We start from the raw sequence: 23,746 nt of genomic DNA on the forward strand, positions 1-23,746 counted from the left end.
CACCCTTACTCCATCTGTCCCAACTGCATGGCTTCCCACAGGGGTTGACGGCCCATATGCAATACTCTATCATGTATATTTTAGGGAGAAATGAATGATCCTGTCCACTAGGGGTCAATGATTAAGTGTTGCAGAGATGCAAAAATTCAAAACAGCTCAGGAAATGTCTTTCCTCAGTGGGAAAGGTGGCATGTGTGTAGAATGACTATGAAGGATCAGTTAGTGGCTTCCTATTTCCCAGATTATGTTCAATATCCTACAGAGATCTCAGTGAGACTTAAGCAAGTGCTTGGAAAAGTATTTCACATCAGCTTTTTGGCAGAGCTTTCACATCTCGTTTATTGAGGCATCTCCCAGAAAGAAGAAGTAGAAGTAATGCTGTGTGGCTTGTATTGCAGATGATGCAGAGCACGGGCATCAGAGGACTGTGTCCAGGGAAGGCATTTGTGTGATCTCAAAATGTCAGGATGGTACGAATACTGAAATAGGAAATAAAAGATAGTGTTTTAACATTTAGACAGTTCATACTCTTGCACACTAGAATCAAAGGAACATTCTGTAAGTCTCAGAGAAAATCTATGTTCCCAGCCATTCCCCTTCCCTTCCTGTGCTTTCATGACAAGAAAAAGTGCAGTTCTCTTCTGGTTCTATTTTGAGTATTCTCCCATTTTACTGCTACTCTGTTGAAAATTTAGGGTCTCATTATGCATATAAGTTTATATTCTCTTTTTCTGAGCCTGAGAGTATGAGAATTTCTAAGTGTATTGAAATGATTTTAATAGATTTTTTTTCACTTCTAATATGATTAGATCTAATCAGTGCCTTAATGTTAGCCATTCAACAATTTCTTGCTCATATATATATATATATATATATATGTATGTATGTATCTATAAAATATGTATATTCAGAGATGTGGGTTACCATTTTCATTCTTTTTCTATGAAAAATTGACTTCTAAAAGTTGAATTATTGGACAAAGTGTCTCTGTGTCTAAAGGTTTCTGGTGGAAATTACCCGATTTTTCTGCAATAGTATTTCTGTGAGCAGTACATTAAAGTGCCCAAGTGACCCTATGCTTATCAATATTGAAAGTTATAGTTTTGGATCTTTGCTTGTTAACAGGGTTCTGTTTATTTAAATATGTATGATCACCCATGTAGCATTCACATAAAGAGAATGGAAGCATGCTTAACAAATTCATTTCAAGCTGAATGCTGCTCTCTTATCTTCATGATGTCTAGACAGGCATCTTCAAAATATTTGAGGAAATTGTCTATTATAAAAGAATTTGCAATTTGCAGTAATTTTGGTACCAACATAAATATGTCATTTGACACCATTTTTTTGTGAAGTTCTTAAAGTAGCTTTGTGTTTGCCATCAACTTTACTGCCTAATAATGATGATATTAGTCAGTGGTAACTAACCTTTCATATCTACTGGACTTCATTGCTTTTGAGCTTAGGAGTCAATGTGATGTAATCGAGAGAAAACTGGCTTTGCTAGCAGTTCATCTAACTTGGAATTCTGGCCTCCATGCCTACCCTTTGCCTGAATTGGCCAAGTGACTCCTCTGACTTTTCCCGTTTGATGGTGAAGTTGGGATGAGCCTGTGAGCACTGGTTGAAAGCCATGTTAGATAATTAAAATGAGACACTTATTGAAACACTTATTTAAGCATGCTAATTTCTTTCCTTTGTCAAGATTGTTGATATATCCAGTGTATGGTATGTGAGTGTCCAAGAAATGTCCTTGATCATTGGAAGCTTCAAGACAGTAAGTGTGAGACAGGCAAAGAAGCTCCACTGTGGCCAATGGGGCCAGAGGAAGGGCACTGTTATTAGCTGTTACCAGCTGTGCCTCATGTAAATGCAGGTGCCTAAACTCATGCTATGAGATGGTTCTAAAGCTAAAAGGTACAAATAAGACAGGAACTTGGCTTTTCCCAAACTAAGCTTACATTTCAAATAGCATTTTGTCCTCTTAAAACAACTTTTCTCTGTGAAAAGTCTCTATCAAGTGTAAAAAGAGGTAAAAATTACAGTATGTTTAAGACTAAATGCTGGTACTATCTGTATAGAAAGCAGTCGCACAGTAATGGCACCTACTAGCACAATGCAAATTAGGGATATTATGAATGGAATTCAGATGTACACATTAATGGGAGTCCTCTGTGTCCCACCAGAGGCCTCAGTGACTCCATGATGGAATTAGGATGGCTTCTATTCCCTGAAGGGTCAGTGCTCTACCGTGCAGAAGTCTGAGTGGTTCTGATCATTCAGATGTGCTGTAAGCAATGGCATTTGGTTTTAGCACAACAGGAACTGCAAAACAATAACTCTTAGCTTCTCACAGCCTGATCTTAGATGTTCTACCTGAAAAGACTGAATGATTGAGGAAAAGCAAGCCACTCCAAGGCTTTCTCAGCCTTCCACATTTTCATTCAAAACGAGCCCACCTTCTCCCACAACAAGAAGCTTAAAATCTACCTCTTTCCAGTGCGAAGCAGGTCAAATCCTTCATTTATTTTTTCAAAGGGTAAAACTTTGGTTATTAGTGGATCCAACTGGAACTTGTTAGCCATAAAATCAGCTACGAGCTTGGGAACAGAGTCCTTACTCTTATAGCCTAAAGAGAAGACAGCATTATTGTTAGTTGCAACAAGGAGAATACACTTTTCAATACAATCAAATGAATCTTTATACAAGTATTACAAATACAGACTACTATTGTTGAGCCTAATAGAGAGGTAATACTTTAGCATCCCTCTGTAGGGTTTTACTTATTTTTCAACTCCCCCTGGCTATGCCAGGGGGCTGAGTTCTTCACTCTTTCATGGAGAAATTATGGCACAGTTGATTATGGCCTAGGTTAAGGAGCAAATTGAGCAGTTGCTTAACCTTGAGACATGGATGATGTTGTGAACGATAGCTATAGCTTTCCTATGTCCTGCTAGGAATGTGGATGCTTTATGTATGTAGTCATAAAAATCAGAAGAGGTGGTGCTGAAAGTTCTTGATTAGGTTTTGAGGTCACCAGAAAATCTGTTTTAGGATTTCCTCTGTGCATTTTTTTCCTGTCTTAATGGAATGTATACATACAAGAGGAAATCAAATTTACTTTTGGTTATATTGCTTTTCAAACCTGACCTTGTTGCTTATTTTTGTGATTTGATTTTATATTGGACATTGATTGCATAGGTGAGACTGTTGCATATCTACATGGGGCCTCTGATTATAGTGAAGAGGTCAAGGTGTGGAGGAAGGTGGGTGCTTTTAATATTTCAGTTCTTTTTTTTTCTCCCTCCTGTGTAAATGGAAGGGGCAGAGGAGAGAAGGGGAGAGGGTTGCTTCTTGCCCTCCAACTATGTCAGCACCCAGGGTTGAGTCTCTGACTTGTCAGTTGTAGAAGGTGGGAAATTCTTAGACTCAGCTCTTCAAGCCTGACTGTGTCTACATACCACCAAAGACTGCTCCTTTCCAGGTGCGTCCTGTCAGTATTTCCAGAGGGTTCACTGAGAGGCTTTGTGAATCTGGGGGTACCCCTACGACAACACTTGTGCCACACGACCCATGGCAGCATGACAGGGCAGCAGTCTGGAATAAAAGCACATTGAGCATTATTAAAGTAGATTCTCGGATAGTTCCTAATATTACTCTAGTAATATAGTGTAATATAGACCAGGCCAGAAAGTGTGTAGAGAAGGGATTATGTTCCTGACCTCCTTAATTTCCCTTGGTGCCTGCATTCATTGTGTAGTGTTGTTGCTACTGGAAATATCCATAAACATATTTTTTGAAGGAAAGAAAAAATGAATAAATCGGTATGTGTTTATTGCCTTTTTATAAATGTTACGCAAGAAGACATCAAAGATTTTGGTTGTATATATTCATCAACATGATGTGTTGTGTAGTGTATAATTAATTTGGGATAAAGAAGTGGAAATGGAATCTCTCTGCCTTTGGAACTGTACAGTGAAAAAACAAAGTAAAGCGCTAGTAAAGAGGAAAACATGTCTATAAACATGTAAAATATAAACAGTTTCCTCAATTAAGTTTACAGTTTGTTTTACAGTGTATGAGCGAAGTATGAGTTGCTTAATTTATTTTACATTAATATAATGAGTTGGTATTTTGTACCTGTGCCTCTTAATTTTTATTGTATTATTAATAGTTTTTCTTATATATTCTCACCTCCTTTCCCATGGTTCCTTTTTTGTGCATGTCTAAAATGGATATATTTTAGTTTTATTATATATATTTATTTATTATATATATTATATATATTTATTTTATATATAATATATTATATATATTTATTTTATTATATATATTTATTATATATATTTATTTAGTTTTTACTTTAAACTTTATTAACCTGGCTTTATATTATATTGAAAGACATTCCAGAAGTCTATCCTGCTGTATTCAGGCTTAGGGACATATTCTGAAGAATGAAAAATGTCTGGGTTCTCCCATGTTATATAATGGTTAATTTTTCCATAACAGTTGAAGATCAGTTGTCCTCAGAATAGGTGGGTATCAGGAATTGATGCCTTGAAATAGTCAAAACCGTTTTTTCATGAGGTGTTTAGTAAAAGGAGCATAGAAAAAATCAACGGTATGGAAAGAGCTGGTTTCTCCAAGAACTTAATTCATTTATAGTATATTGGAGCAGGGCAAGACTGTAAAGACTTTTACTGGAAGATTAATCTCTCTCTCTGTTAGCAAAATTGTGAGAACTTACTGGAGAGTGTCGATAGTAATGATATGTGGTCATTACTATTTCAAGTGTAGAAATCTAAAGAATTCACGTTAGGAGAGACAAATCTGGATATCTTCCCTGTGGCAATTGGTGACATTTGAAATTTTATGGAAGTAACATTATTTATATTGTAAATGTCATTACTGTAAGGAAGTCATTTAAGGAGACGTTTCATGTGATAAGTATTTTACATACATTGTGTCGTGTTATTCCTAAGCAAAAGTGAAACTTGGTGCCCAACAAAAACTGATGACTATTTAAATGAATATATAGATCCTGCTACGTGCTGAGACATGCAATATGCTGAGTCTCGTAAGATGTAATGATATAAGCATTCATCTTACGTTGGGATATTTTGTGTTAACAAAATGCAATGTGGCCTAAAATGATCCTTGTTAGTTATAGTCAAATGAAAATTTGTGACAAAAGTCATTAAGCTTCTGAAACCTTTAAAATCATATTTATAAGAATGTGAGACAAAATATACCTGCCAATGAAAAAAAAAGAATTTTTGTTACTCGTATTTGCTTTAGTTTGATTCTTTGTAAATGTTAGCATGCTTATTTTGGAATGGTTCTTTAAGAAAAAAAAAAAACATTTTCCAGTTATGAAATGGAAGTATTCTTCAGTTCTGTTTAGCTGATTGAATGAAAAATTTCTCCTAACAATAAATGAAACAGTCCAGATCAAAGAAATAGAGGCAAAAAATTATCTTTCATCATTCTAGTAAATCTTATTATATAGTTTTTTGCTTAAGGCAGCTTCCAGATTGTGGAAGTGGTAATCTCAAGGTATATTTTAGTACATACCATGGTGTCAAGCCGACCAATCACTTCAAATGAAAAGTCCACACCTCCGTCGCTCATTTCCTGTATCACTTCGTGGATGGGCTTCTTATAGTCTTGAGGGTTAATGCACTCAGTGGCACCAACCTCTTTGGCCTTTGGAAACTTGTCTTTGTTGATGTCCACCCCGATGATCCTGGCTGCCCCAGCTGCTTTACAGCCCATAATAACAGAGAGGCCAACTCCTCCCAGACCAAACACAGCACAGGTCGACCCTGGGGTGACCTGTGTTTTCAGAAAAGGCAAAAATGGATTAAGTGACACTTATTCAAAAACTAAGCTGTGAAGTGCCATACCATGTCTGTTACTAGCAGCTCCTCATAGTCTTCCATCAAACCCACTGTGCAAACCTCTTCTTGCTTCATGTCTATCTGGAGTATGTTAAACTAGTTAGTTGTTCACACTTTCCTGTATTTAAGACTTATTTGGGGGTGTTTATTTTTTGTTTTTCCAAAAAGCCCAGTGCCTAAGTTAGAGCTGTGTCAATTAAATCATGATCTCTGCGGACTAACCCCACCCCAGGTGAATGCAACTGGGGCCCAAACTAGGAACCAGTGATTTGGATGATCACAATGTCAATGACTGCAGTCATGATGAGACCCTCAATGGCTCAAATCCATTGTCATCCAGTTTCAGTGCCTCATACACACATGCAAGCAGTTTTGGGAAATGAAATATGTGGACAAGGTCATGCCCAAAGACTGAAAAATGACACAATCACACCCTCAAGAATTAATTCCTTTTTGGTTCATTCACAGTAAAACAAGAACAAAAGTTAGCTGTGAAACATAACCAAATTAATCTTGTTTTAAAGCAAAGCCTAAGCAACGGGGGGAAATTCAGCATAAAACACTTAAGGAACACACCTTGAGACCAATGTGCTCTTCGTTAATTTGATCTTTGAGTTTAAATGCTCAGAAATGATAGTGTAATGAAGTAATGCAATGAAAATATGTCATTGATTTTAGTGGAGACCAAAATGCATTAATATGATTACCCTTAGCTTCTGGTCTCTGTGTAGGCTCACTTATATCATATGTTAAAACAGATTATGCAATGTCACAAAGCAGTTGTGTCTAAAGTCGCGGATATTTGGAAAAGCTGTGCTCTAAATAGCTTCAGTTGTCTTAATTCTCTTTAATGAACTTAGTCTTCTGCAGTCATCTTTGAGAGTGGGTAAGATACTTTTTTGCCCCAATAATTTAATTTTACATTCTCAATTAGTGTACATTTATTACTTCATTAACCTACTGTTATTCTGGGCACTTAGCACAAAGAAAGATTCTGTGCTGTAGCGCTTGGATTAACATCTACGCTGTCCTTTTGGCTCCAATTTCCTGTTCATGTGCAATAGCTCAAGTTTTGGTCATTGACATACTGAGGATTGACAAGAAACTCTAAACCTTTGGCTTAGCCTGATTGAGCCTTGGTTATCATCTGCATTTCGAGAGTGAGGGAACCAGTGAGTGGAAGATTTCCCTATCAGTCTGTGAAAGTTTGTAAAAAGTGGAATAAATATCACTAAAAATTCATTTCCTGCTTCTTACAAAACCAACTTATTCTGGAAAGAGAAATAAGATGTCCTCAAGAGCATCTCTGAAGACAGGCTTCCCCTTTCAAGCACTGACATGAAGACTTCAGGGCCTCCCATTGCCTCCGAGGCTAACAGAGCCAGCTATGCCAAGTGTGTATAGATGGTTGATTTTTATTTCTAAAATTATGATTCAGAGAGTCCCAGAACCTAATATTTAATCAATAACAAATGCTAGTTAAATTATAATTATTGAAAATGAAACAGTTACATTTCCTTAATTATCAATACCTCAACATTTTTAAAATTGGCCTTTAATATAAGACATGCTCGCATATTTCTTCCAGGGCTAGAGTTCTATTCATATCCACCACTACCACCACTGAAGTTTGAAGAAGAACCTCTAATTCCTGTCAGAAATGGCTTCCCCATTTGTTTCCTGATAGTTTGAATAGAACTGGTTTTACTGGCCAGTGTCATTCCTACCTTGGCAACTTTGACTGCCGACCCATAACCAGTGGAAAATCCGCAGCCAATGAGGCAGACTTTCTCCAGCGGTGCAGCTGCATCAATTTTGGCTACTGAAATCTCATCCACCACTGTGTACTGGGAGAAGGTGCTGGTGCCTACAAAGTGGTAGACAGGTTTTCCCTTACAGGTAAACCTTCTGGTACCATCCACTAATGTTCCACGTGGCTTGGCCAAACTGTTCAGAGCAAGACAGAAACACACAAGGACATGAGACAGGAACATAATGAATATGTAAACAGATTGCTGTGCAAGGGGAGTGTCAGAAACATACTCATTTTTCAAGCAGAAATTGCTCTCTGGATGTTTACAAACTCTGCATTTTCCACACTGGGGAGTAAAGAGCGGGATGACTTTATCACCTGGAGAGGCAGAAAACAAGTTCTTAGGTTTTTACCCAGGAGTTAATGAAGCATGATCAAAAAGTTTACATCACAAAGCATGTATTATAGGTTTGGGTTTCTTTTTTTGTTTTAAATCTGCAAGACATAAGTTTTAATCCCAGCTCTCACTAGTCACTTTAGCAAAGGTTTTTGTTTAGGTTTTTTTTTGTTTTTTATCAGTAGTGGGTTTGATGGTGCCTGGATACTCCAAACAGGAAATTCAAATGTGAGAATCAACACAGATTTAGAAATAACTTCCACTATATTAATACTTCATTTTGCACTCCCTGATTTCTGCTGGGGACTCTACACACACAATTTCACTTACTCTTTCATTAATTCAAGCCTAAGTCTTTTCTCCAGAAGTATTAATTTAGTTTCAAGTGGGCTGTCATAGTTCCATTACATGTTGAGGAGACTGGATAATCTGCTGTAGCCTGGATTATAGTGAAAATGAGAATGTTGATAACCAATTCTTGACTTTTCCAAGTAACTTGGCCTCTAGGAGATGCTCAAAACATAATTACTGCAGAAGAGAGTGCCTGAGTGCCTGAACGCATATATATGCCCAAGTTAGGCAGAAGGAAAGAAGAAAGCAGCTCACTAGTGAACTTGGGCAAGTTGTCTTCTCTATCATGTCCTCAGTGTGTTCTTTGACCTGGATGCTCTTGGGATCTAAAACTAAGGCACCGTCTCTGAGTGTGAATTCTTTACCTGGTTTTACAGTTGTCACGCCTTCACCTATGCTCTCCACAATGCCAGCTGCCTCATGGCCTAGAATAATAGGGAGAGGAGAGACAATGCTTCCACTAACCGCGTGGTCGTCTGAGCGGCAGATTCCAGTGGCCACCATCTAAGGAGAGAAAGAGTAGATTCAGAGGAGGATGTGATCCTCAGATGGATTGTATCATGTCGTGGAGGTGTACTTCTAAGGAGTTTTACTAATAATCCCTACTTTTCCCAATTACAATTCAGTTGAGTCTGAAGGTGAATCTAAAGCCTTTTGTGCCTAGTCTGCCTTCATTCCCTTAAGTAAGCCATTTGGAATATTCTGTGAAATAATTTATCCTGACATATATGTCTCATCTAGTGTACAGGAATGTATGAGTTTTGTACAAATGTAAATTGTGCATTAGCTCATGGAAATACCCAGTGGTAGTCAATTTTGAAATCATGCATCCTTTCTTTCTATAAATACATACATTTTCTTTAATATTGTAGACTTTCACTATACATGCTCTTGCTCAGTTTTAAAAAGATTAAAAGCAAGTATTTATCTTTCCTTAATTGCAAATGCAATTCTGTTGCCTGAAAAAACATGTATTCAATGTTGTTGAATGTATTTTTAAAAATTTTCCATTTAATATCTTCTGGAAGTTTTGCATGTAAAATTCTATTGAAGTATAAAAAGTGGTTCACCTTAATACGAACTTCATGGGCCTTAGGTGGTGCGACCTCCACCTCCTCGATGGAAAAGGGCTTGTTTCTCTCCCATAGCACAGCTGCTTTGCATTTTATTACCTGGAAAGTCAAGCAGAAGGATGATGCCATTTCCCCCAGTCTAAGAGCAGGGATTGTGATTCTCCTCAACCTGCATGTAGTATCTGGTCTCATGTTTGAATCCTAAGAAGTGTATCACAGCAATGAACAAAGAAAATTTGAAAGTTTTGAAAACCATATTCAAAGCATACTATAAGGAGAGAGAAACACTCTGCTATGATATTGAGAGAAACAGGAATATATTCACCAAAGGCATCATTTGTTTGATTTCCCCCACCAAGAGTGCTTATTTCTGGTCGTTCCTGATTGCTACTACCGTATGCACAAATACTGTTTTGTACATGAAACTCTAAGAATCATTTTTTGAAAGTCAGCCTACATTCACGTAAAAGCTGTTATTTCATTGCTTAATTTTCTGCTTAAAACAAAAGGATCTGATGTTATGTGTATGATCTTGGGTCATTGATCAGGATGACTTTCTTTATTTGCCTATTCTTGATTCTCCCTCTTGAGCACATCTTCATTCTCTGTATTTGCATGAGTGATTTAACACTTTGAGTTGTTACTTTTGTTATTTATGTGTAGAGACTGTTGGGCAAGATTTGTGCTCACAGTATTTTGTTTGCATGTGCACATATTGTGGGTTGAAATTATGTTTTGTCAATATTAAATAAAAATGGAAGGAAGCAATGAGGGAGATTTAGAGAAGCAGAAGAAGAGAAGGAAATATGGTTATATTCTTAGAACTTGACATCTAAAACACATGTAATTTGTTCTTTCTATGATATTAATTATTTAAGAAGTTGAAACTCCTGAAACTGACTCTTGTAAGACAAACACAGTTGTGAGCTTTCTTGAAAGAGAGTTAATATAATTGCAAATATGTCAAGAATTTAATTGAAATTTATTCTTCTGAGAGTTTGTTTTCCTAATTTATGCTTCAAATGGTTCTACTATGGAGTATGTTGTCTATCATCAGTGTCAAAATAAATTTTGTGATGGGTGTTTGATCCAGCAATGAAGCCACCAATTCAGAAGCCCACATGCCAGATCAGAGGACTTGGGTTCAATACCTCCCTCTAGCACCTGACCCCAGCTTCCTGATAACACAGACCTTAAGAAACAGTGCTGTTGCCTTGAGTTTGTTTCCTGCCACACATGTGAGAGGCCTGGATTGAGATCCTGACTTCAGCTACCTTGCTGTGGTGTTTGAGACGGTACCAGGGTTGGCTGGTCTCTCTCTCTCTAACAGCTTCTCAAAGGAGTCAATAAACAGAAGAGTACTTGACATTGACACACTAATAATATTGAGGTCTTGATAATCAGAGGCACTTACATTGTGTTTTGTAATGAGTTACAAGCTTCATCTTTAAGAATTAAGATTTAAGAACGAAGAGTATAATTGCATTGTTTTGCCTTAATTTTGGAATGAAAAGACTGAAGCTCAGTTGATTTAGGGAGCAATTTTCTAAAGTCAAGAATAGTGGATCCTAGAGAATTGAAAACTTCCTCTCCTTGTAGTGGTGAAAAGTCAACAAAATGTTCAGCAACACCAGCAATAATAGAAATGACCAACATGTAATAACTTATTCTATGTACCAGCCATTATTCTAAGTGCTTGACAGTATTAATTTATTAATCTCACATGACTACTGTATTATGTCAATGTTATTTTCCATCTGAGGAAACTGAAAGCAAGTGTGTGTAACATACAGGAAGCACTATCAGTAGGCTGAGTGATTGTTGTGTACCTGAGAGGACAGGATTGCTAGATGTCCCATTTCTTCATGTGTAATTTTATTATTGTAGTTCTTTACACTTTTGCTGTGTCAGCTTAAGATTTTTTTCTAAGCTGTGCATGACTAAACTTAAGGTTTTTACCTAATTATTTTTACTTAAATAGAAAATGCTGTTGTAAATACTCAATGGTAAAAATGGAAATAGAGAAAGACAGTTAAGAACACTGGCAAAAGCTGCTCATGTGCCTCCAACCAATTTTATTCATAAAGGCTTTTTTAATTTTGAATTTTCAAATTTTGTTGTGCAATTTTGTATAAACTTGGAAGCCCATTTAGCTCCCATCCTTCTACAGATTTTCCCCCTGTTCCAAAACAATATAGTCCTCATAAGGACCCATCATTCCATCAATCTGTTATTTAAGTTTGCCTTAGAAACAAGAAGAGGGTCTGAAATAATATTTCATTGTATCATCTGTTCTTAACACAGCAAAAATACTGGATACCATTACAGTGCTTTTGTAATGAAGCACTTAAAATGAACAGATTATTTTGATAGACTGAGTACATTTCTCTGCAATTGTAAGCAAGTTGCTTTAAAAATATAAATTTATGAAAGATTTAAAACCAACTATCTTTGTGCCTAGGATTAGTAAGATACTTGGGTTTGGTGTGATTTTATCTTTTGAAAAATCATGTTGAATTTTATATGGAATAGATACTTTTCATTGGAATTTGGTAGAAATTATGAATTAATATTGGTTTTGTCTTCTAATATGATGATCCTAATGCTCTGAGAAAAATACTTGTGGAAAAGATTTTATACAAATTGTATTTCACTGTCCTTGAAACAAATTCTTCTACATCTTTCATTCTTAAAATTCTAGGGTACAGAAAATGCATGATTACAAACATTAGCATATTGAAATTACGTACTTTTATCATAGATACCTTCCTGATTAAAGACATACAATCATAAAGTACTCTCATTAGAAATAATAGTCTTGGAATAATCTATCACATTATTACAAACTGATTTGTTGGTTTGGTAAAATCAATATAAGCAGATTTTATGCATTTTACTGAAAGATATTTGAAATAATTTTTCCATTGCAGTGCAGCACACAATGTAAATATAGGATATATTTCACATTGTATTTCAGCATATATATCCCTTCTAATTTAGACATGAATTTTAAATTGCTCATCAATGCCACATAATTCATGCAGATATGTAATGCCAACAGAAACAGAGTTTTTCTTACTTTTCCTTCTGTGCTCATGTTGTTTCTGAGTTCTCTGCAGACCAGGAGACTGGCAAATTCTTGTGGACTTCTTGCTTGCACAAGTACATGAAGCAAATATATTGCACAGATGTTTTGTTTGCTCATGTGTCATCAAATTCGCACATGATTTGTGATTTGAATTTCTAACCACGCCCATCAGCTTAGTCTCACACCAAATCAAATCAGAAAAACAGAACTCAAAACCTGGATTCCAAACCTTGGTTTTGCAATTTGCTCTGCTGATTACAAGTTGTTGTTATTAGGTTAACCGTTTCCCTACACATACATTTGAATACATATCTTTTTATGTGTGTGTCCATGTGTCTCCTCTTTCAATCCCACTAAGATAATTTAGAGTACTGTTTCTCCTTGTCTGCTCCAAGTCTGAACTTTGAATCTGCAGGCTGCAACTGGGAAGGAGGAGAAAAGCAGCAGCACCAATTAAATAGGACAGAATGAGCCAATGAGTGAGTCTTGATGACGTTTTCTCCTCTTCAAAGTTCAGAATTAGGCACCCAACTGTTGAAGCAAAGGTTCTTACTGTCTCTGGTATTTCTGCTTCACATGACATCAGTCAGCATACCTCCCTGACTGATGTATGGTGGACTGATCAATCCACTGTTCTAGACTGGGCAGGTATCAGTGGGGTGAGTTTGGTTGGTGCCAAAGGCAGCATAGGTTCAGGACACTAGTTGGCCTTTGGAATCAAACAGACCTGACTATCTGTGAGAACTTGAAGTTATTTAACTGTTCCTTCTCTGAAGTTTCTTATCTGTAAGATTTTGGTGGACTATAGTACCAGGTCAAAGGATTGTTTGGCCTATCAATGAAATAAACATGTGAAGCACTTCTCATGGAACACTGGCAAACAGGTACATTCTCAATTATTTTATCTGGCATAGGAAAGGCACAGTCCCTGGAGAAGAATGGTGCATAAGCAAGAGAATGAGCCTGGCTGGGCAGGGCTTAGGAGAGGCAAGGCATTCCCACTGAAGGATTCCAAAGAGGCTTTAGAGAGAGAAGCCCTTTGTATTTCAGATCAATGACTGTTTTGGCAAATGGGACCATACTCAGTGTAATCCCTATATCTACCAAACTGTATTATGCAAAATAAAACACACACGCACATGCAAAAAAAAATGCCACTAAAAAGCTTATACAAACAAAGTGCTACAAATTATCAAATGCTAAAAAACGGACAAAGAAAATACAGAGTATAGGTTTAATTTTGAGGAAGTCTTGAGTCTTCCACCAATACGTGTAGGGACACGGTGCAGATAACCATGTGTTGGTTTATAGCCAAGCAAGTATACTCATAAGCTTAGGCATGTATTTGAATAGACTTGCCAAGGAGCAACAAGTTTCTGTTTCCAGCTTTACTTTCAGAAGTGCAGAGAGTCATATTGGGCTGCTCCATGCCATCACACAGGGACAGGGGGGTCTTTCATCTCTTCAGTGTGGTCTTGCAATCATTGCTTGCAATCACTTCTTGATAACAGTCCTCAGTCTGCTCCCCTATCCACCTTTACCTACCCTGACTTGTGGAGACCAGTGTGCAGAATGGAGTCTGGTCATTCAGCAGAGGATGTGGGTGATGTCAAGTAGTGCCCTTGCCCTGATCCATCTGAGAAACTCTTCCGTATGATTGCTCAGTGAGAGACAGGCGTGATATCTAGAACCAATTCAGTTCTTCATACATTGGCAGTTTATTTGATATATATACTTAGAAAGAACCAATGCCCACAATTTATTCCTCACTTGTTAAGTTTGTAGAACTCTATGGGAAGTGATTCATTCATTTTCAGGTGTAATCCTCAGAGCGGCCTTCCAAGGAATGTATTACTATTATTTTTTCTATTTTGCACATTAAGCAAATCCCAAGATTCCTTGCTAACATTTGATAGGTACAAGAGCAAAATTGTATTCAAAATAATGCTAATAACAATTTTACAGTGAGGAAAAGAAAATCACTGCAGTGTCCGGTTCATTGACTTAGGTGCTAAATCATTATGTTACACCTGCCAGGATCCCCTGTGTTCACTTGTTTGTGTTCGGGCAGCTCTTCTTCCTATCCAGCTACCTCATTGTGTCCTGTTATAGCAGCTGAGAATTGCCCAAAGCCTTGGGACCCTGTACTTGTGCAAGAAGCCTAAAAGAGACTTCTGACCCTAGTTTCAATTTGGCTCAGTTCCAATCTATGTTACCACTTGGACAGTGAAACAGCAGAAGGCAAGCTTTTCTCTGTCTCTCCTCTCTCTAAATTTGATCTGCATTTGAAATGAAAATTTAAAAATCTTGAAATGTAAACATAAGAGGACAAGAAAACAAGTAAGTGATGTATCTTGACTAACTGCCCATCAGAACTCACTGTCAATCTCACATCTCTCTCTCTCACTCTACCTCTCCCTCTATCTCCATCTCCTCCTCTCTCCCTTTCTCCTTCTTTCCCTGCCTTACTTCCTCCCTACTTTCTTCCCTATACCCTCCTCCACTTACCAATCAATCTTCTTTGGACCCTGGACACAACTCTAATTTATCTTATGTGGACAGAACATTTCTGTAATTTAGTTGGGTCAAACATTGAGCCCAAGTCAGATGTCTGGTCATGAACTAATTCGATCAAATCAGAGGGTTGAGGATGCATGATGTAGAAAGGCATACCCTCTTGAAAGGTGCTGTGAAAATGCTGTGTAGCAGTGACAGAATCCCAAGGCACATCTGTGTGGCTCAGAAGCCCACTCTCTTTCCTCGACTATGCCAAAGGGGGCCTGAGCAGAAGAGCCTTGGAGTGAGTCATCCAGCTGTGTGCCACCCACAAAGGCCACCTCCACATTTTGCAAGGCCCAGTAAAAAGCACAGTAACTGACAAGGTGCTCAGAAATCATCTTGTCCAAATTCGTTCACCTGTAGGTCAGAGGACTTGGCAGTATAACATGGTTAATATTTACTTAAAAGGTATTTGGAATGAAAAAAACATGTTGCCTCTTGTGAGTGCAAAGAAAACTTAAAAATATGAAATTTAAACAGGATAAGGAGCAAAGATTTAAGTTTCTAAGGCAATGTGTTTCATCTACCCAAATCTAACACCATGCATCTAGTCCTTTCTTATTCTTTCACTAAATGTGGAAGCCAAGGAAGGTGAGAGAATTAAGATTACTTCCTTTCCCACAATTTAAAACCTGGATGGCCTACTGAAATTTGGACCCTGGCATAAAGAGCTTGTTTTGGTTCTTGGAAATGTTTGTTCCTGGATCACCTCATGAATTCTCTGATAGAAGCAGCAGGCAAAGCTAATGAGATACTCTTGATACTGAATGCCAAACTCAAAAACATGTTAGTGAGGTACTGGTGAAGTACCAGGTAAATGATCATTTTTAAGAAAACACCGAAGCAAAAATTATATAGTGATTTAAATATCGTGCAAAATGGTACCAGTCCAATAATCTTAATAAAATAAAAACATCAAAATATAAAATGCATACAATAAGAGAATGTGGCTTATAAATTTAAAATAACTTTTTTTAGAATTTCTTTCTTTATTTATTTGAGAGTATTTGATGAGAGGGAGTGCTATAGAAATAGAGTACTTTTCCATTTGCTTTTGACTCTCAGTGAGTGAAGCTAGGAGCCAGGAACTTCATCCAGATTCTCCCCGTGGTTTACATGGGTCCCAAAACCTTTGGCCATCTTCTGCTGCTTTAGAAAAGCACATTAATAGGATTGGAAGTGCAGCTGCTGAGATTCAAACCAGCACCTGTACCGATGCTAGCCTCATATACAGTGTTTTGCCCTCTACTCAACACCTCCAGAAAAAAAGATAGCTTTTGTTTTCTCTTGGCTTGTTTCAAATTTCTTTTCTTATGTTAGCCAATTAATTTTATGATACAGATCCATAAGTTCTGGGATTCTCTCACCTTCACAAATCTCGTCCCTCTTTTGATTTCCCCTGCAGTATTACAATAGTTTAGTCCTTCAAAGACAGCTTTTAAGGGTGAAGGTTTTTTGGTCATGTTTCATGTATTCCATCTTATTTCATCATATCCTATCACTAGTATTGCCCACAGTTTATTGAGTAGTAATTAAGTATCTTACTTATGTTGGAAATGTTAACTCTTATTAGGAAAATATTATTGCAAATTATGCTTGAGAAGAAGAAAGTTGCCTGAGGTAAGAGTCTAAGAGGTTTTCATCAGAGTTGCAAATAATAGTAACAGTGGCTCACATTTTAGAGGTACTCAGTATGTGTGAAGTATTGTTCTAAATGCTTTATATTTACTAACTTTTTTATCTCATATCAATCCATGAGACAGGTAAGATTATTATGACTTCTTTATTTTTCCATGTTTAATCTTTATTTTTATTTCATGGTACAGTTCCATAGGCTCTGGGATATCTTCTTGCATTCTTCCATTACAACTGTCCCACTATTTTCCCCCCCTATTATAACAATATTATAGTATATTATGACTTTGTATGGGGCCAGAAAGAAAGGGCCAAAACTGTGCTCCCAACTGGCTGCAGCAAAATTAGGGTTAGAACTCAGGGTTAGAAAAGATTAGAACATGTCTACACTCCTGTGCTATTCCTAGGACTCAGTGGAATGGCAAAGGAGTGCTGATGATGAATTAAGTTCTTAAGGAAAACCAGAGTATTGGTAATGATAGCAAAACAACTGCAAATGTCCTAGCTTGAAAGAGTACTCAGGAACATAAGTGATCTTGTTGATTTAAAAAGCAAGGTTGGGGAGGTTGATTTCAACATGTTAAATTTTGGGTAATTTTGAAATGCCCGGATTAGCATTTCCTTTTGGGGGGTGTTGGGGACCATCTGGCCAATACAAAATGATTTAACACATGGATTTGTCTCCAGAGAAAGATGATACTTTCCAGTTCTTCATGTGAACTGATGTCTTGAGAGAGAAGTTTTGCAAAGAGCAGGATTCAAGAAAATTGGCAGCAAAAGGCCAAAGAGATGAGTAAGAATCTGAAAGTGGTATAATTAGCTAATACCATTTTTTCATTTAAAGTGAGTCAGGGAACAGTGAGAACTCAACAGCAAGTGACAGGAGGAGAGTGGTGACTGAAGGCAGGCACCTGGTTCCTGGAGGACCTGTATGGATTTGTGAGAGAGGTGGGCCTGCCTCCAGGAGACTGGGCAGCCAGAAAGGAGCAGAGAGCAGGCAAGTTGTTCTGAGACGAAGAAAAGGAAACAGGAGAGCAGCTGGAGGGAAGTTGCATTGCCTGGTTCTCTTTTACAACTGTTAATGCTGTGTGCTGGTGGACTGGAAATAGAGCTAGGAAGACTGGATCTGCGCATCGCACTGGGCAAGGGACGCCTGTTGAAATAGTTCCCCCAGTGCCAGGAAGGGTCAGATGGCAGAGCTTAGCATTCTGAAATTAGAGCTACCTTGCAGTTGAATGTGGCAATCTGGTGGAAGTAGAAAGGATTACATCTGGGTATCACATAAATACAAAACATGTATATTGTGTTGTTGTTTACCTACTACCTCAAAGCGTTTAGTCTTTAATAGTTTGACTTATGCCACAGAACTGTGACCCTGTAAAAACAGCATCTCACACCCTTTTGACACTGGGCTTTCCTAACATTTCTGCCAGTGAAGGATACTAGAGAGCTATGAAGGCAGGAAGAGAGAGGAGATATTTTTGTTTAGTTTTCAATAATGCCATCCTGTTTTATGGTTGGGTTCCATTCTGCAACAGCTCTCATTCCTCCAGGCACCAACCTTGCCTGGCTTCCTCAGAGGGAGCAGCTGCAGTTGAGTCAAGCTCTCTTGGCCACAGAAACACACACCTGGCCTTCTGAGCAAATACTAGGTTCCACCCCAAACTACTGGAGCACTTCCTCTGAAACAGTTTAGTAAGTTTTCCACTTTTCTTGTCACAGCGCTAAGGGGGATTGTCATGTTCTGAGTCACCTCTAATTGCCCTCTATAACCGTTTAGGCTTCCAACAAACCTATAAATCAGTTTTATACAATAAATCTATTTTGTTTGAAATATAATCATCTATTTATTTGAGCTTTAGGGGCAGAGAGAGAAAACTTTCCCCTGTGCTGGTTTATACCTCCAATGTCCACAATGAACATGGCTGTGCCGTGCTGAAGCCAAGACCCAGGAACTCAATGTTCGTTTTGCATGCAGGTGGGATGGATCCACTTACTTGAGCCATCCCCACTATATACAAGATTTAACTTTGCAGGGGACTGCAATTTGGAGCAAGAGCCAAAAGTCAAACCCGGCATTCAGACATTGGACACAGGTGTCTCAACCTGTACACTAAACTCCTGATCCTGCAGTCTTTTATTTTCCTAACTGAAAGCATTGCTTAGTCATTAGCAGAAGCAGTTGTCTCAGTAACTGACTGTCAAGTAAACATTTGTGCTTACACAGCTTCAGTTGATGTCTTTTAGTGGTTGTAATATTCTGAAATAGAAAGCATTACACTGAGTATGTCTCTGGGACTTGAGAAGTGGAAATAGCCATAATATTCAACAAAGGGGAAGCAAGTAGAGATGCCTAACAGTGCCAGATGCTCTTTCCATTACAGATGTAGTAACTGCCTTGATCTACAGTGTTTTGCTTACCCTTCATTTCCTTCAAAGGGAAGTTTTCCAGATCACTCAGATCACCTCTGAGACATTTGAGAAATGAAATGCTTTTCTAATTCTTGTATGATATAGCCACTGAAAATGCTAGTTCCAGCCTGTTTGCAGATAGAAAAGAATTCTTTCTCAGTTTTAATTTATTTTGCATTTTGTGGATCCTAGAATATAAGGAACACTTTTAGTGATCATCTTTCCAGCATTTTATTTTCCCTGCTTTCATTTTAATAAAACTGTACACTCACATTCACACATACTACAATGCTTCTTATGGAAAAATAGCAGTATTTGCTTTCCAAACTATTTATATATTTTTTCCTCCTGACTAGCTGTTGCTTTCAATGCTTGAAATCATTTGTTTGGATTTGTCTCTTCCTGTACCTGTGTAGTATGTATATTGATTTGGAAAGGTCTGTGGATCTTCCTTTGTGACGCTTGAAATGGTATAGAACCCTCATTTGTCAATCAAGAGATGTGCAAGAATAATATAAACCAAAAAGTACCATTAGGCAAGAATCATCAATGGATGATAAAACCTGTAGATGCAAGGTTCTTAGGATACAGAATTTTTACCTTTTACTCAAGAACCACTCTATAAATTAGTGAATGAGTTCAAGGCAAAAAAAAAAAAATTCAAAACATGATTTGGTCTTGAAAGTGTCATGTTCAGTAAGAGATCAATTAGCTGTATCAATAATGGGAATGAGCCAGTTATGTGGCTCTGATAAAATATAATATTAACTTGCAGGAATTTTGTCAGAACTGTTTTAAAGCAATCATGTGGAAATAACTGGACAGGCTCACCCTACGTGGCTTTCCAGAAGAGATGGGCTTGAATTTTCTAAAACAGACTCATGAAACACAAGTAAGAGAGCTAACTTGGATTAAAAGGGTCTAACAAAGTTTGAAAACTAAATGAAATGTTAATTATTGATATTTTTTAAAGTAATATAGAACCAAGGAAAAAAGACAATCACAAGTATGAGGGAAATTAATGGAGACACTTGGATATAACATTATCAAAAAACATTAAATTTCTTAGGTAAAATAATGGTTGCAGAGCTACATATTGAATTTAACTGATTCAAGGTTAGATGTCAGAGGATAGCACAATGTCTACAATGGAAATGAACAGTCATCTGTACATGAAATGAACAATTGTAACTATGTGAATAAATGAATCCTCATAAATGGTACTTAGGTATCTATTCTAATACCTATTTCTAGTTTTTCTTAATTTTTAATATTATAAAATATCAAGTTGGGGGAAAATAATCATATAAATAAAAAAATTCAGAACAAGAAAAAAAGAAAATGGTATAATCACTGTTATAGTAAAATCTTATTTCTCCCATTAAAACTTTCAGGAAATGTCTAGTTCCAGTTATTTATGCAACACCACTTGTGAATAGAGATGAATGATATCTGAATATATAATCACAAAATACACACATGCTCTTACTCTACTTCCTCTTTTGAATCATTTCATAAAAATTTTATCAATATCACTATCTTTCTGACCCTAGAGCAGCTGTGTGATTTGTGAAGCAGTACGTGGATAATGTTTATGTGGTGTTACTCCTTTTGTTTATGTTCATTCTCTTGAGGTGCTAAAGCAGTATATTGGGGTTATTGATTAGTTAATCTATCAACCTTGAATTCTTTCTCTCTTAAATGAAATTGACATTCATTTTACTAAGCTGTGTCCTGCTGGCTACAAGTGAGTGCAAACCACATACATTTACAGAGTTGCATTTCTTATTGGGGATGAGCAAACATGGAAGTTAAGTTCTTGATGCCAGAGTCAAAATTTGACAGAAGCTATTAGCACAGTCTGAGTGTATGAATGTTAGGACTACTCACTCTGTGATTCCACTTATTCTTTATTTGATAATGCGTGCGGGTGCGCGCACACAGACACACACACACACACCCACACACCTCCTATCTGCTAGCTAACTTCTTAGATGCCCACAAACTCTAGAGGTGGGCCCAGCTGAAGGCAGGAGGCTGTACACTTCAACAGAATCCCCAGGTGGACAACAGAGATCAATGTCTTGAGCCATTCCCTGCTGTCTCTCAGGGTGCACATAAGGAGAAAGCAGTAAATGGGAGGGGAGCTGGAACTTGATGTGAAGTACTCAAATATGAGTTGCAGATGTTTCAGTCACGGCTCCAAATGTCTGGCCCATGAGGCTCCATTTGTGAACTTCTATTTGAATTCATTCTGTTCCTACCAATGTCAATGTAACTAACAGCTGGTGTGGGGTCCTGAAGATTCCCTGAGGGCTGTGCCATTCCACAACAACACTAGGCATCCCCTCTTTCCCCACCTCAACCACTACATCTATGCTGTTTCCTCACTGCCCAGCCCAACCTGGGAAGTAGGAGTGGGAGCAGGATGCAGGCCTCAAGGTTTACATGCTCCTGCTGTGAGGCAGGCATTGAGCACTACCTGTCTTTCTCTGGAACAGACATAATCTAGCTCTACTGTAAAAGTGACTGAGCATCCCTAAGAGAAGTGGTTATCTTAGGGACATGCTGTCTCGGGAACTTTCCAAGGGCTGTGTGGTAAAGCTATACAATGGAATACTGTCTGGGCATGAACATAAATAAAATATTCACATTTGCCACAATATGTGTGAAACTGACAACCATTATTTTAAGTGAAATAAGCCAAAGAAAGACAAGAACATGTTCTCTCTGACTTGTAAAAATTTTCAAAGTAGGTCTGAAGTTAGAAGAGGCATTGTAAGTGTTTTGCATGGTGGGGGAGAGCATGATAGGGTGGGGTTGGATAGTGATTTACCACACGAAGAAGAGTGACAAGGTCAGGGGTCCCATGGGTAACTATGGTTCACAGCAATGTTTACTAAGCTATATGAAGGATTGGAAGAGAAGTGTGGAAAGATTCCAATAAAAGATAAGAAAAGGAAAAGAGAAGAAATGAGATTACAGACTGAGGAAACAGAAAGAGTGGTTGTCAGAGACCAGCTCTCACTGACTTTACAGCTTGCAAAGGATGCGTGGATTGGCAAGAAGACAGGAGGAGACGTGGACCAGTACAGCACGATGCTCGTAATGGACAACTCAATAAAGCTGCCTTCTTTATTTATGCAGAAATCATGACATGCTTTTGCACGACATCCATTTGTTTCCTTTTTGCTTCATGGTTAAGAGAATACAAAAAGAATCCTTAAAAGCATTATTATTTTACTTCAAAGAAGACATTTTCAGCAAACCCTTACTCATTCAAACCTGCAGTCATGCAACTGAAGCCTGGAACTCCTTGGTTGGCAGCACATGTGGTTACAGAGTGACAAGTGGTTTACTTATATCCAAAATCAATTTTCACTAAACCTAAACTAACATTACTAAAAATCTGAAGAGTGCAGTATTAAAAAGAAAGTTCATAAATGAAGGCAATGTACAAAGGCATATGGCATAGATTCCTGATTAAATCTTGTGTCAGTCATATACTACTTACCATCACTTTCACCTAGTACTGATTCAATTGTGTTTTGTTCTTTTGTTAAGTGTCAGTGAAGGGGATCAGGGCAACTCAGCCTTTTCGTGAACAGATGCCTTTACAATAAATTTCTTCTTATCTTTCCAAACTATTTTCTTTTGCTGAACATAAGTGCCAATATAAGGTAGAAGTTTTAAACCATTTTTCTTTGGGAGTTCACGTTTGTCTCCCTTTAGGAGATGCCCAATGTACTTTCTGCCTTCCATAGTGAGCAACCAAAATGTGTCATTTCATGTGTTGTCAGAGTTTGAGGCTGCACAGTAAACAAACTCTTTGAACATCCTTGATTGCCCAATTTGTTCCAAGATATTATCAAGCCGTTTCTTAAGGAATGCATTATTTATATTAGGGCAAGCTCCAGGACAAAGGTGTGCACATAACAGGATGTTTGAGGACAGTGTAGGTCCTATTGTACTATTGTATGCTTTTAGCTGTGTGTCATTGCCTTTAGTTGCTAAAGACCCTTTCACCATAACATGATTGATCAGTTTGAGATGTTATACTGGCTACAGGAATCATTTCATATTTGCAGAAAAACAGAAACGACAGCCTCAAAAGTTTTCTATGAAATATTAGAGAAGTCATTGAGTGTGCATTCAATGGGATGAGGCAGCAATGAGGTGATTAGAGACATTCTGCCGGGTCTTGCCACGTAGCCAGCATCTCCTTGTATCCTTGCTAACTGAGGGGTGGTGCTAGTCACACCCTTACTCCATCTGTCCCAACTGCATGGCATCCTGCAGGCCCATGTGAAGGCCCATGTGCAGTAGTCTATCATGTATATTTTAGGGAGAAATGAATGATCCTGTCCACTAGGGGTCAATGATTAAGTGTTGCAGAGATGCAAAAATTCAAAACAGCTCAGGAAATGTCTTTCCTCAGTGGGAAAGGTGGCATGTGTAGAATGACTATGAAGGATCAGTTAGTGGCTTCCTATTTCCCAGATTATGTTCAATATCCTACAGAGATCTCAGTGAGACTTAAGCAAGTGCTTGGAAAAGTATTTCACATCAGCTTTTTGG

At 37.8% G+C, this 23,746-nt stretch overlaps 1 protein-coding gene across 1 annotated transcript; it reads right to left on the reverse strand.

The window, feature by feature from the left end:
• Positions 1-322: 322 nt before the first annotated feature.
• LOC121147115 (alcohol dehydrogenase 1) lies at positions 323-12,702 on the reverse strand. Its single transcript, XM_040966845.1, has 9 exons — positions 12,554-12,702; positions 9,472-9,573; positions 8,767-8,905; positions 7,944-8,031; positions 7,628-7,847; positions 5,575-5,835; positions 3,462-3,597; positions 2,491-2,629; positions 323-479 (listed from the first exon to the last, which is right to left on the reverse strand). The coding sequence occupies exons 1-9, from the start codon at positions 12,677-12,679 to the stop codon at positions 455-457; spliced, it is 1,236 nt and encodes a 411-aa protein (XP_040822779.1). The 5' UTR covers positions 12,680-12,702; the 3' UTR covers positions 323-454.
• Positions 12,703-23,746: the final 11,044 nt, after the last annotated feature.

The sequence above is a fragment of the Ochotona curzoniae genome, unplaced genomic scaffold, assembly GCF_017591425.1.
Source record: "Ochotona curzoniae isolate NIBS_2020 unplaced genomic scaffold, NIBS_Ocur_1.0 scaffold_4506, whole genome shotgun sequence".
NCBI classification, from domain to species: Eukaryota; Metazoa; Chordata; class Mammalia; order Lagomorpha; family Ochotonidae; genus Ochotona; species Ochotona curzoniae.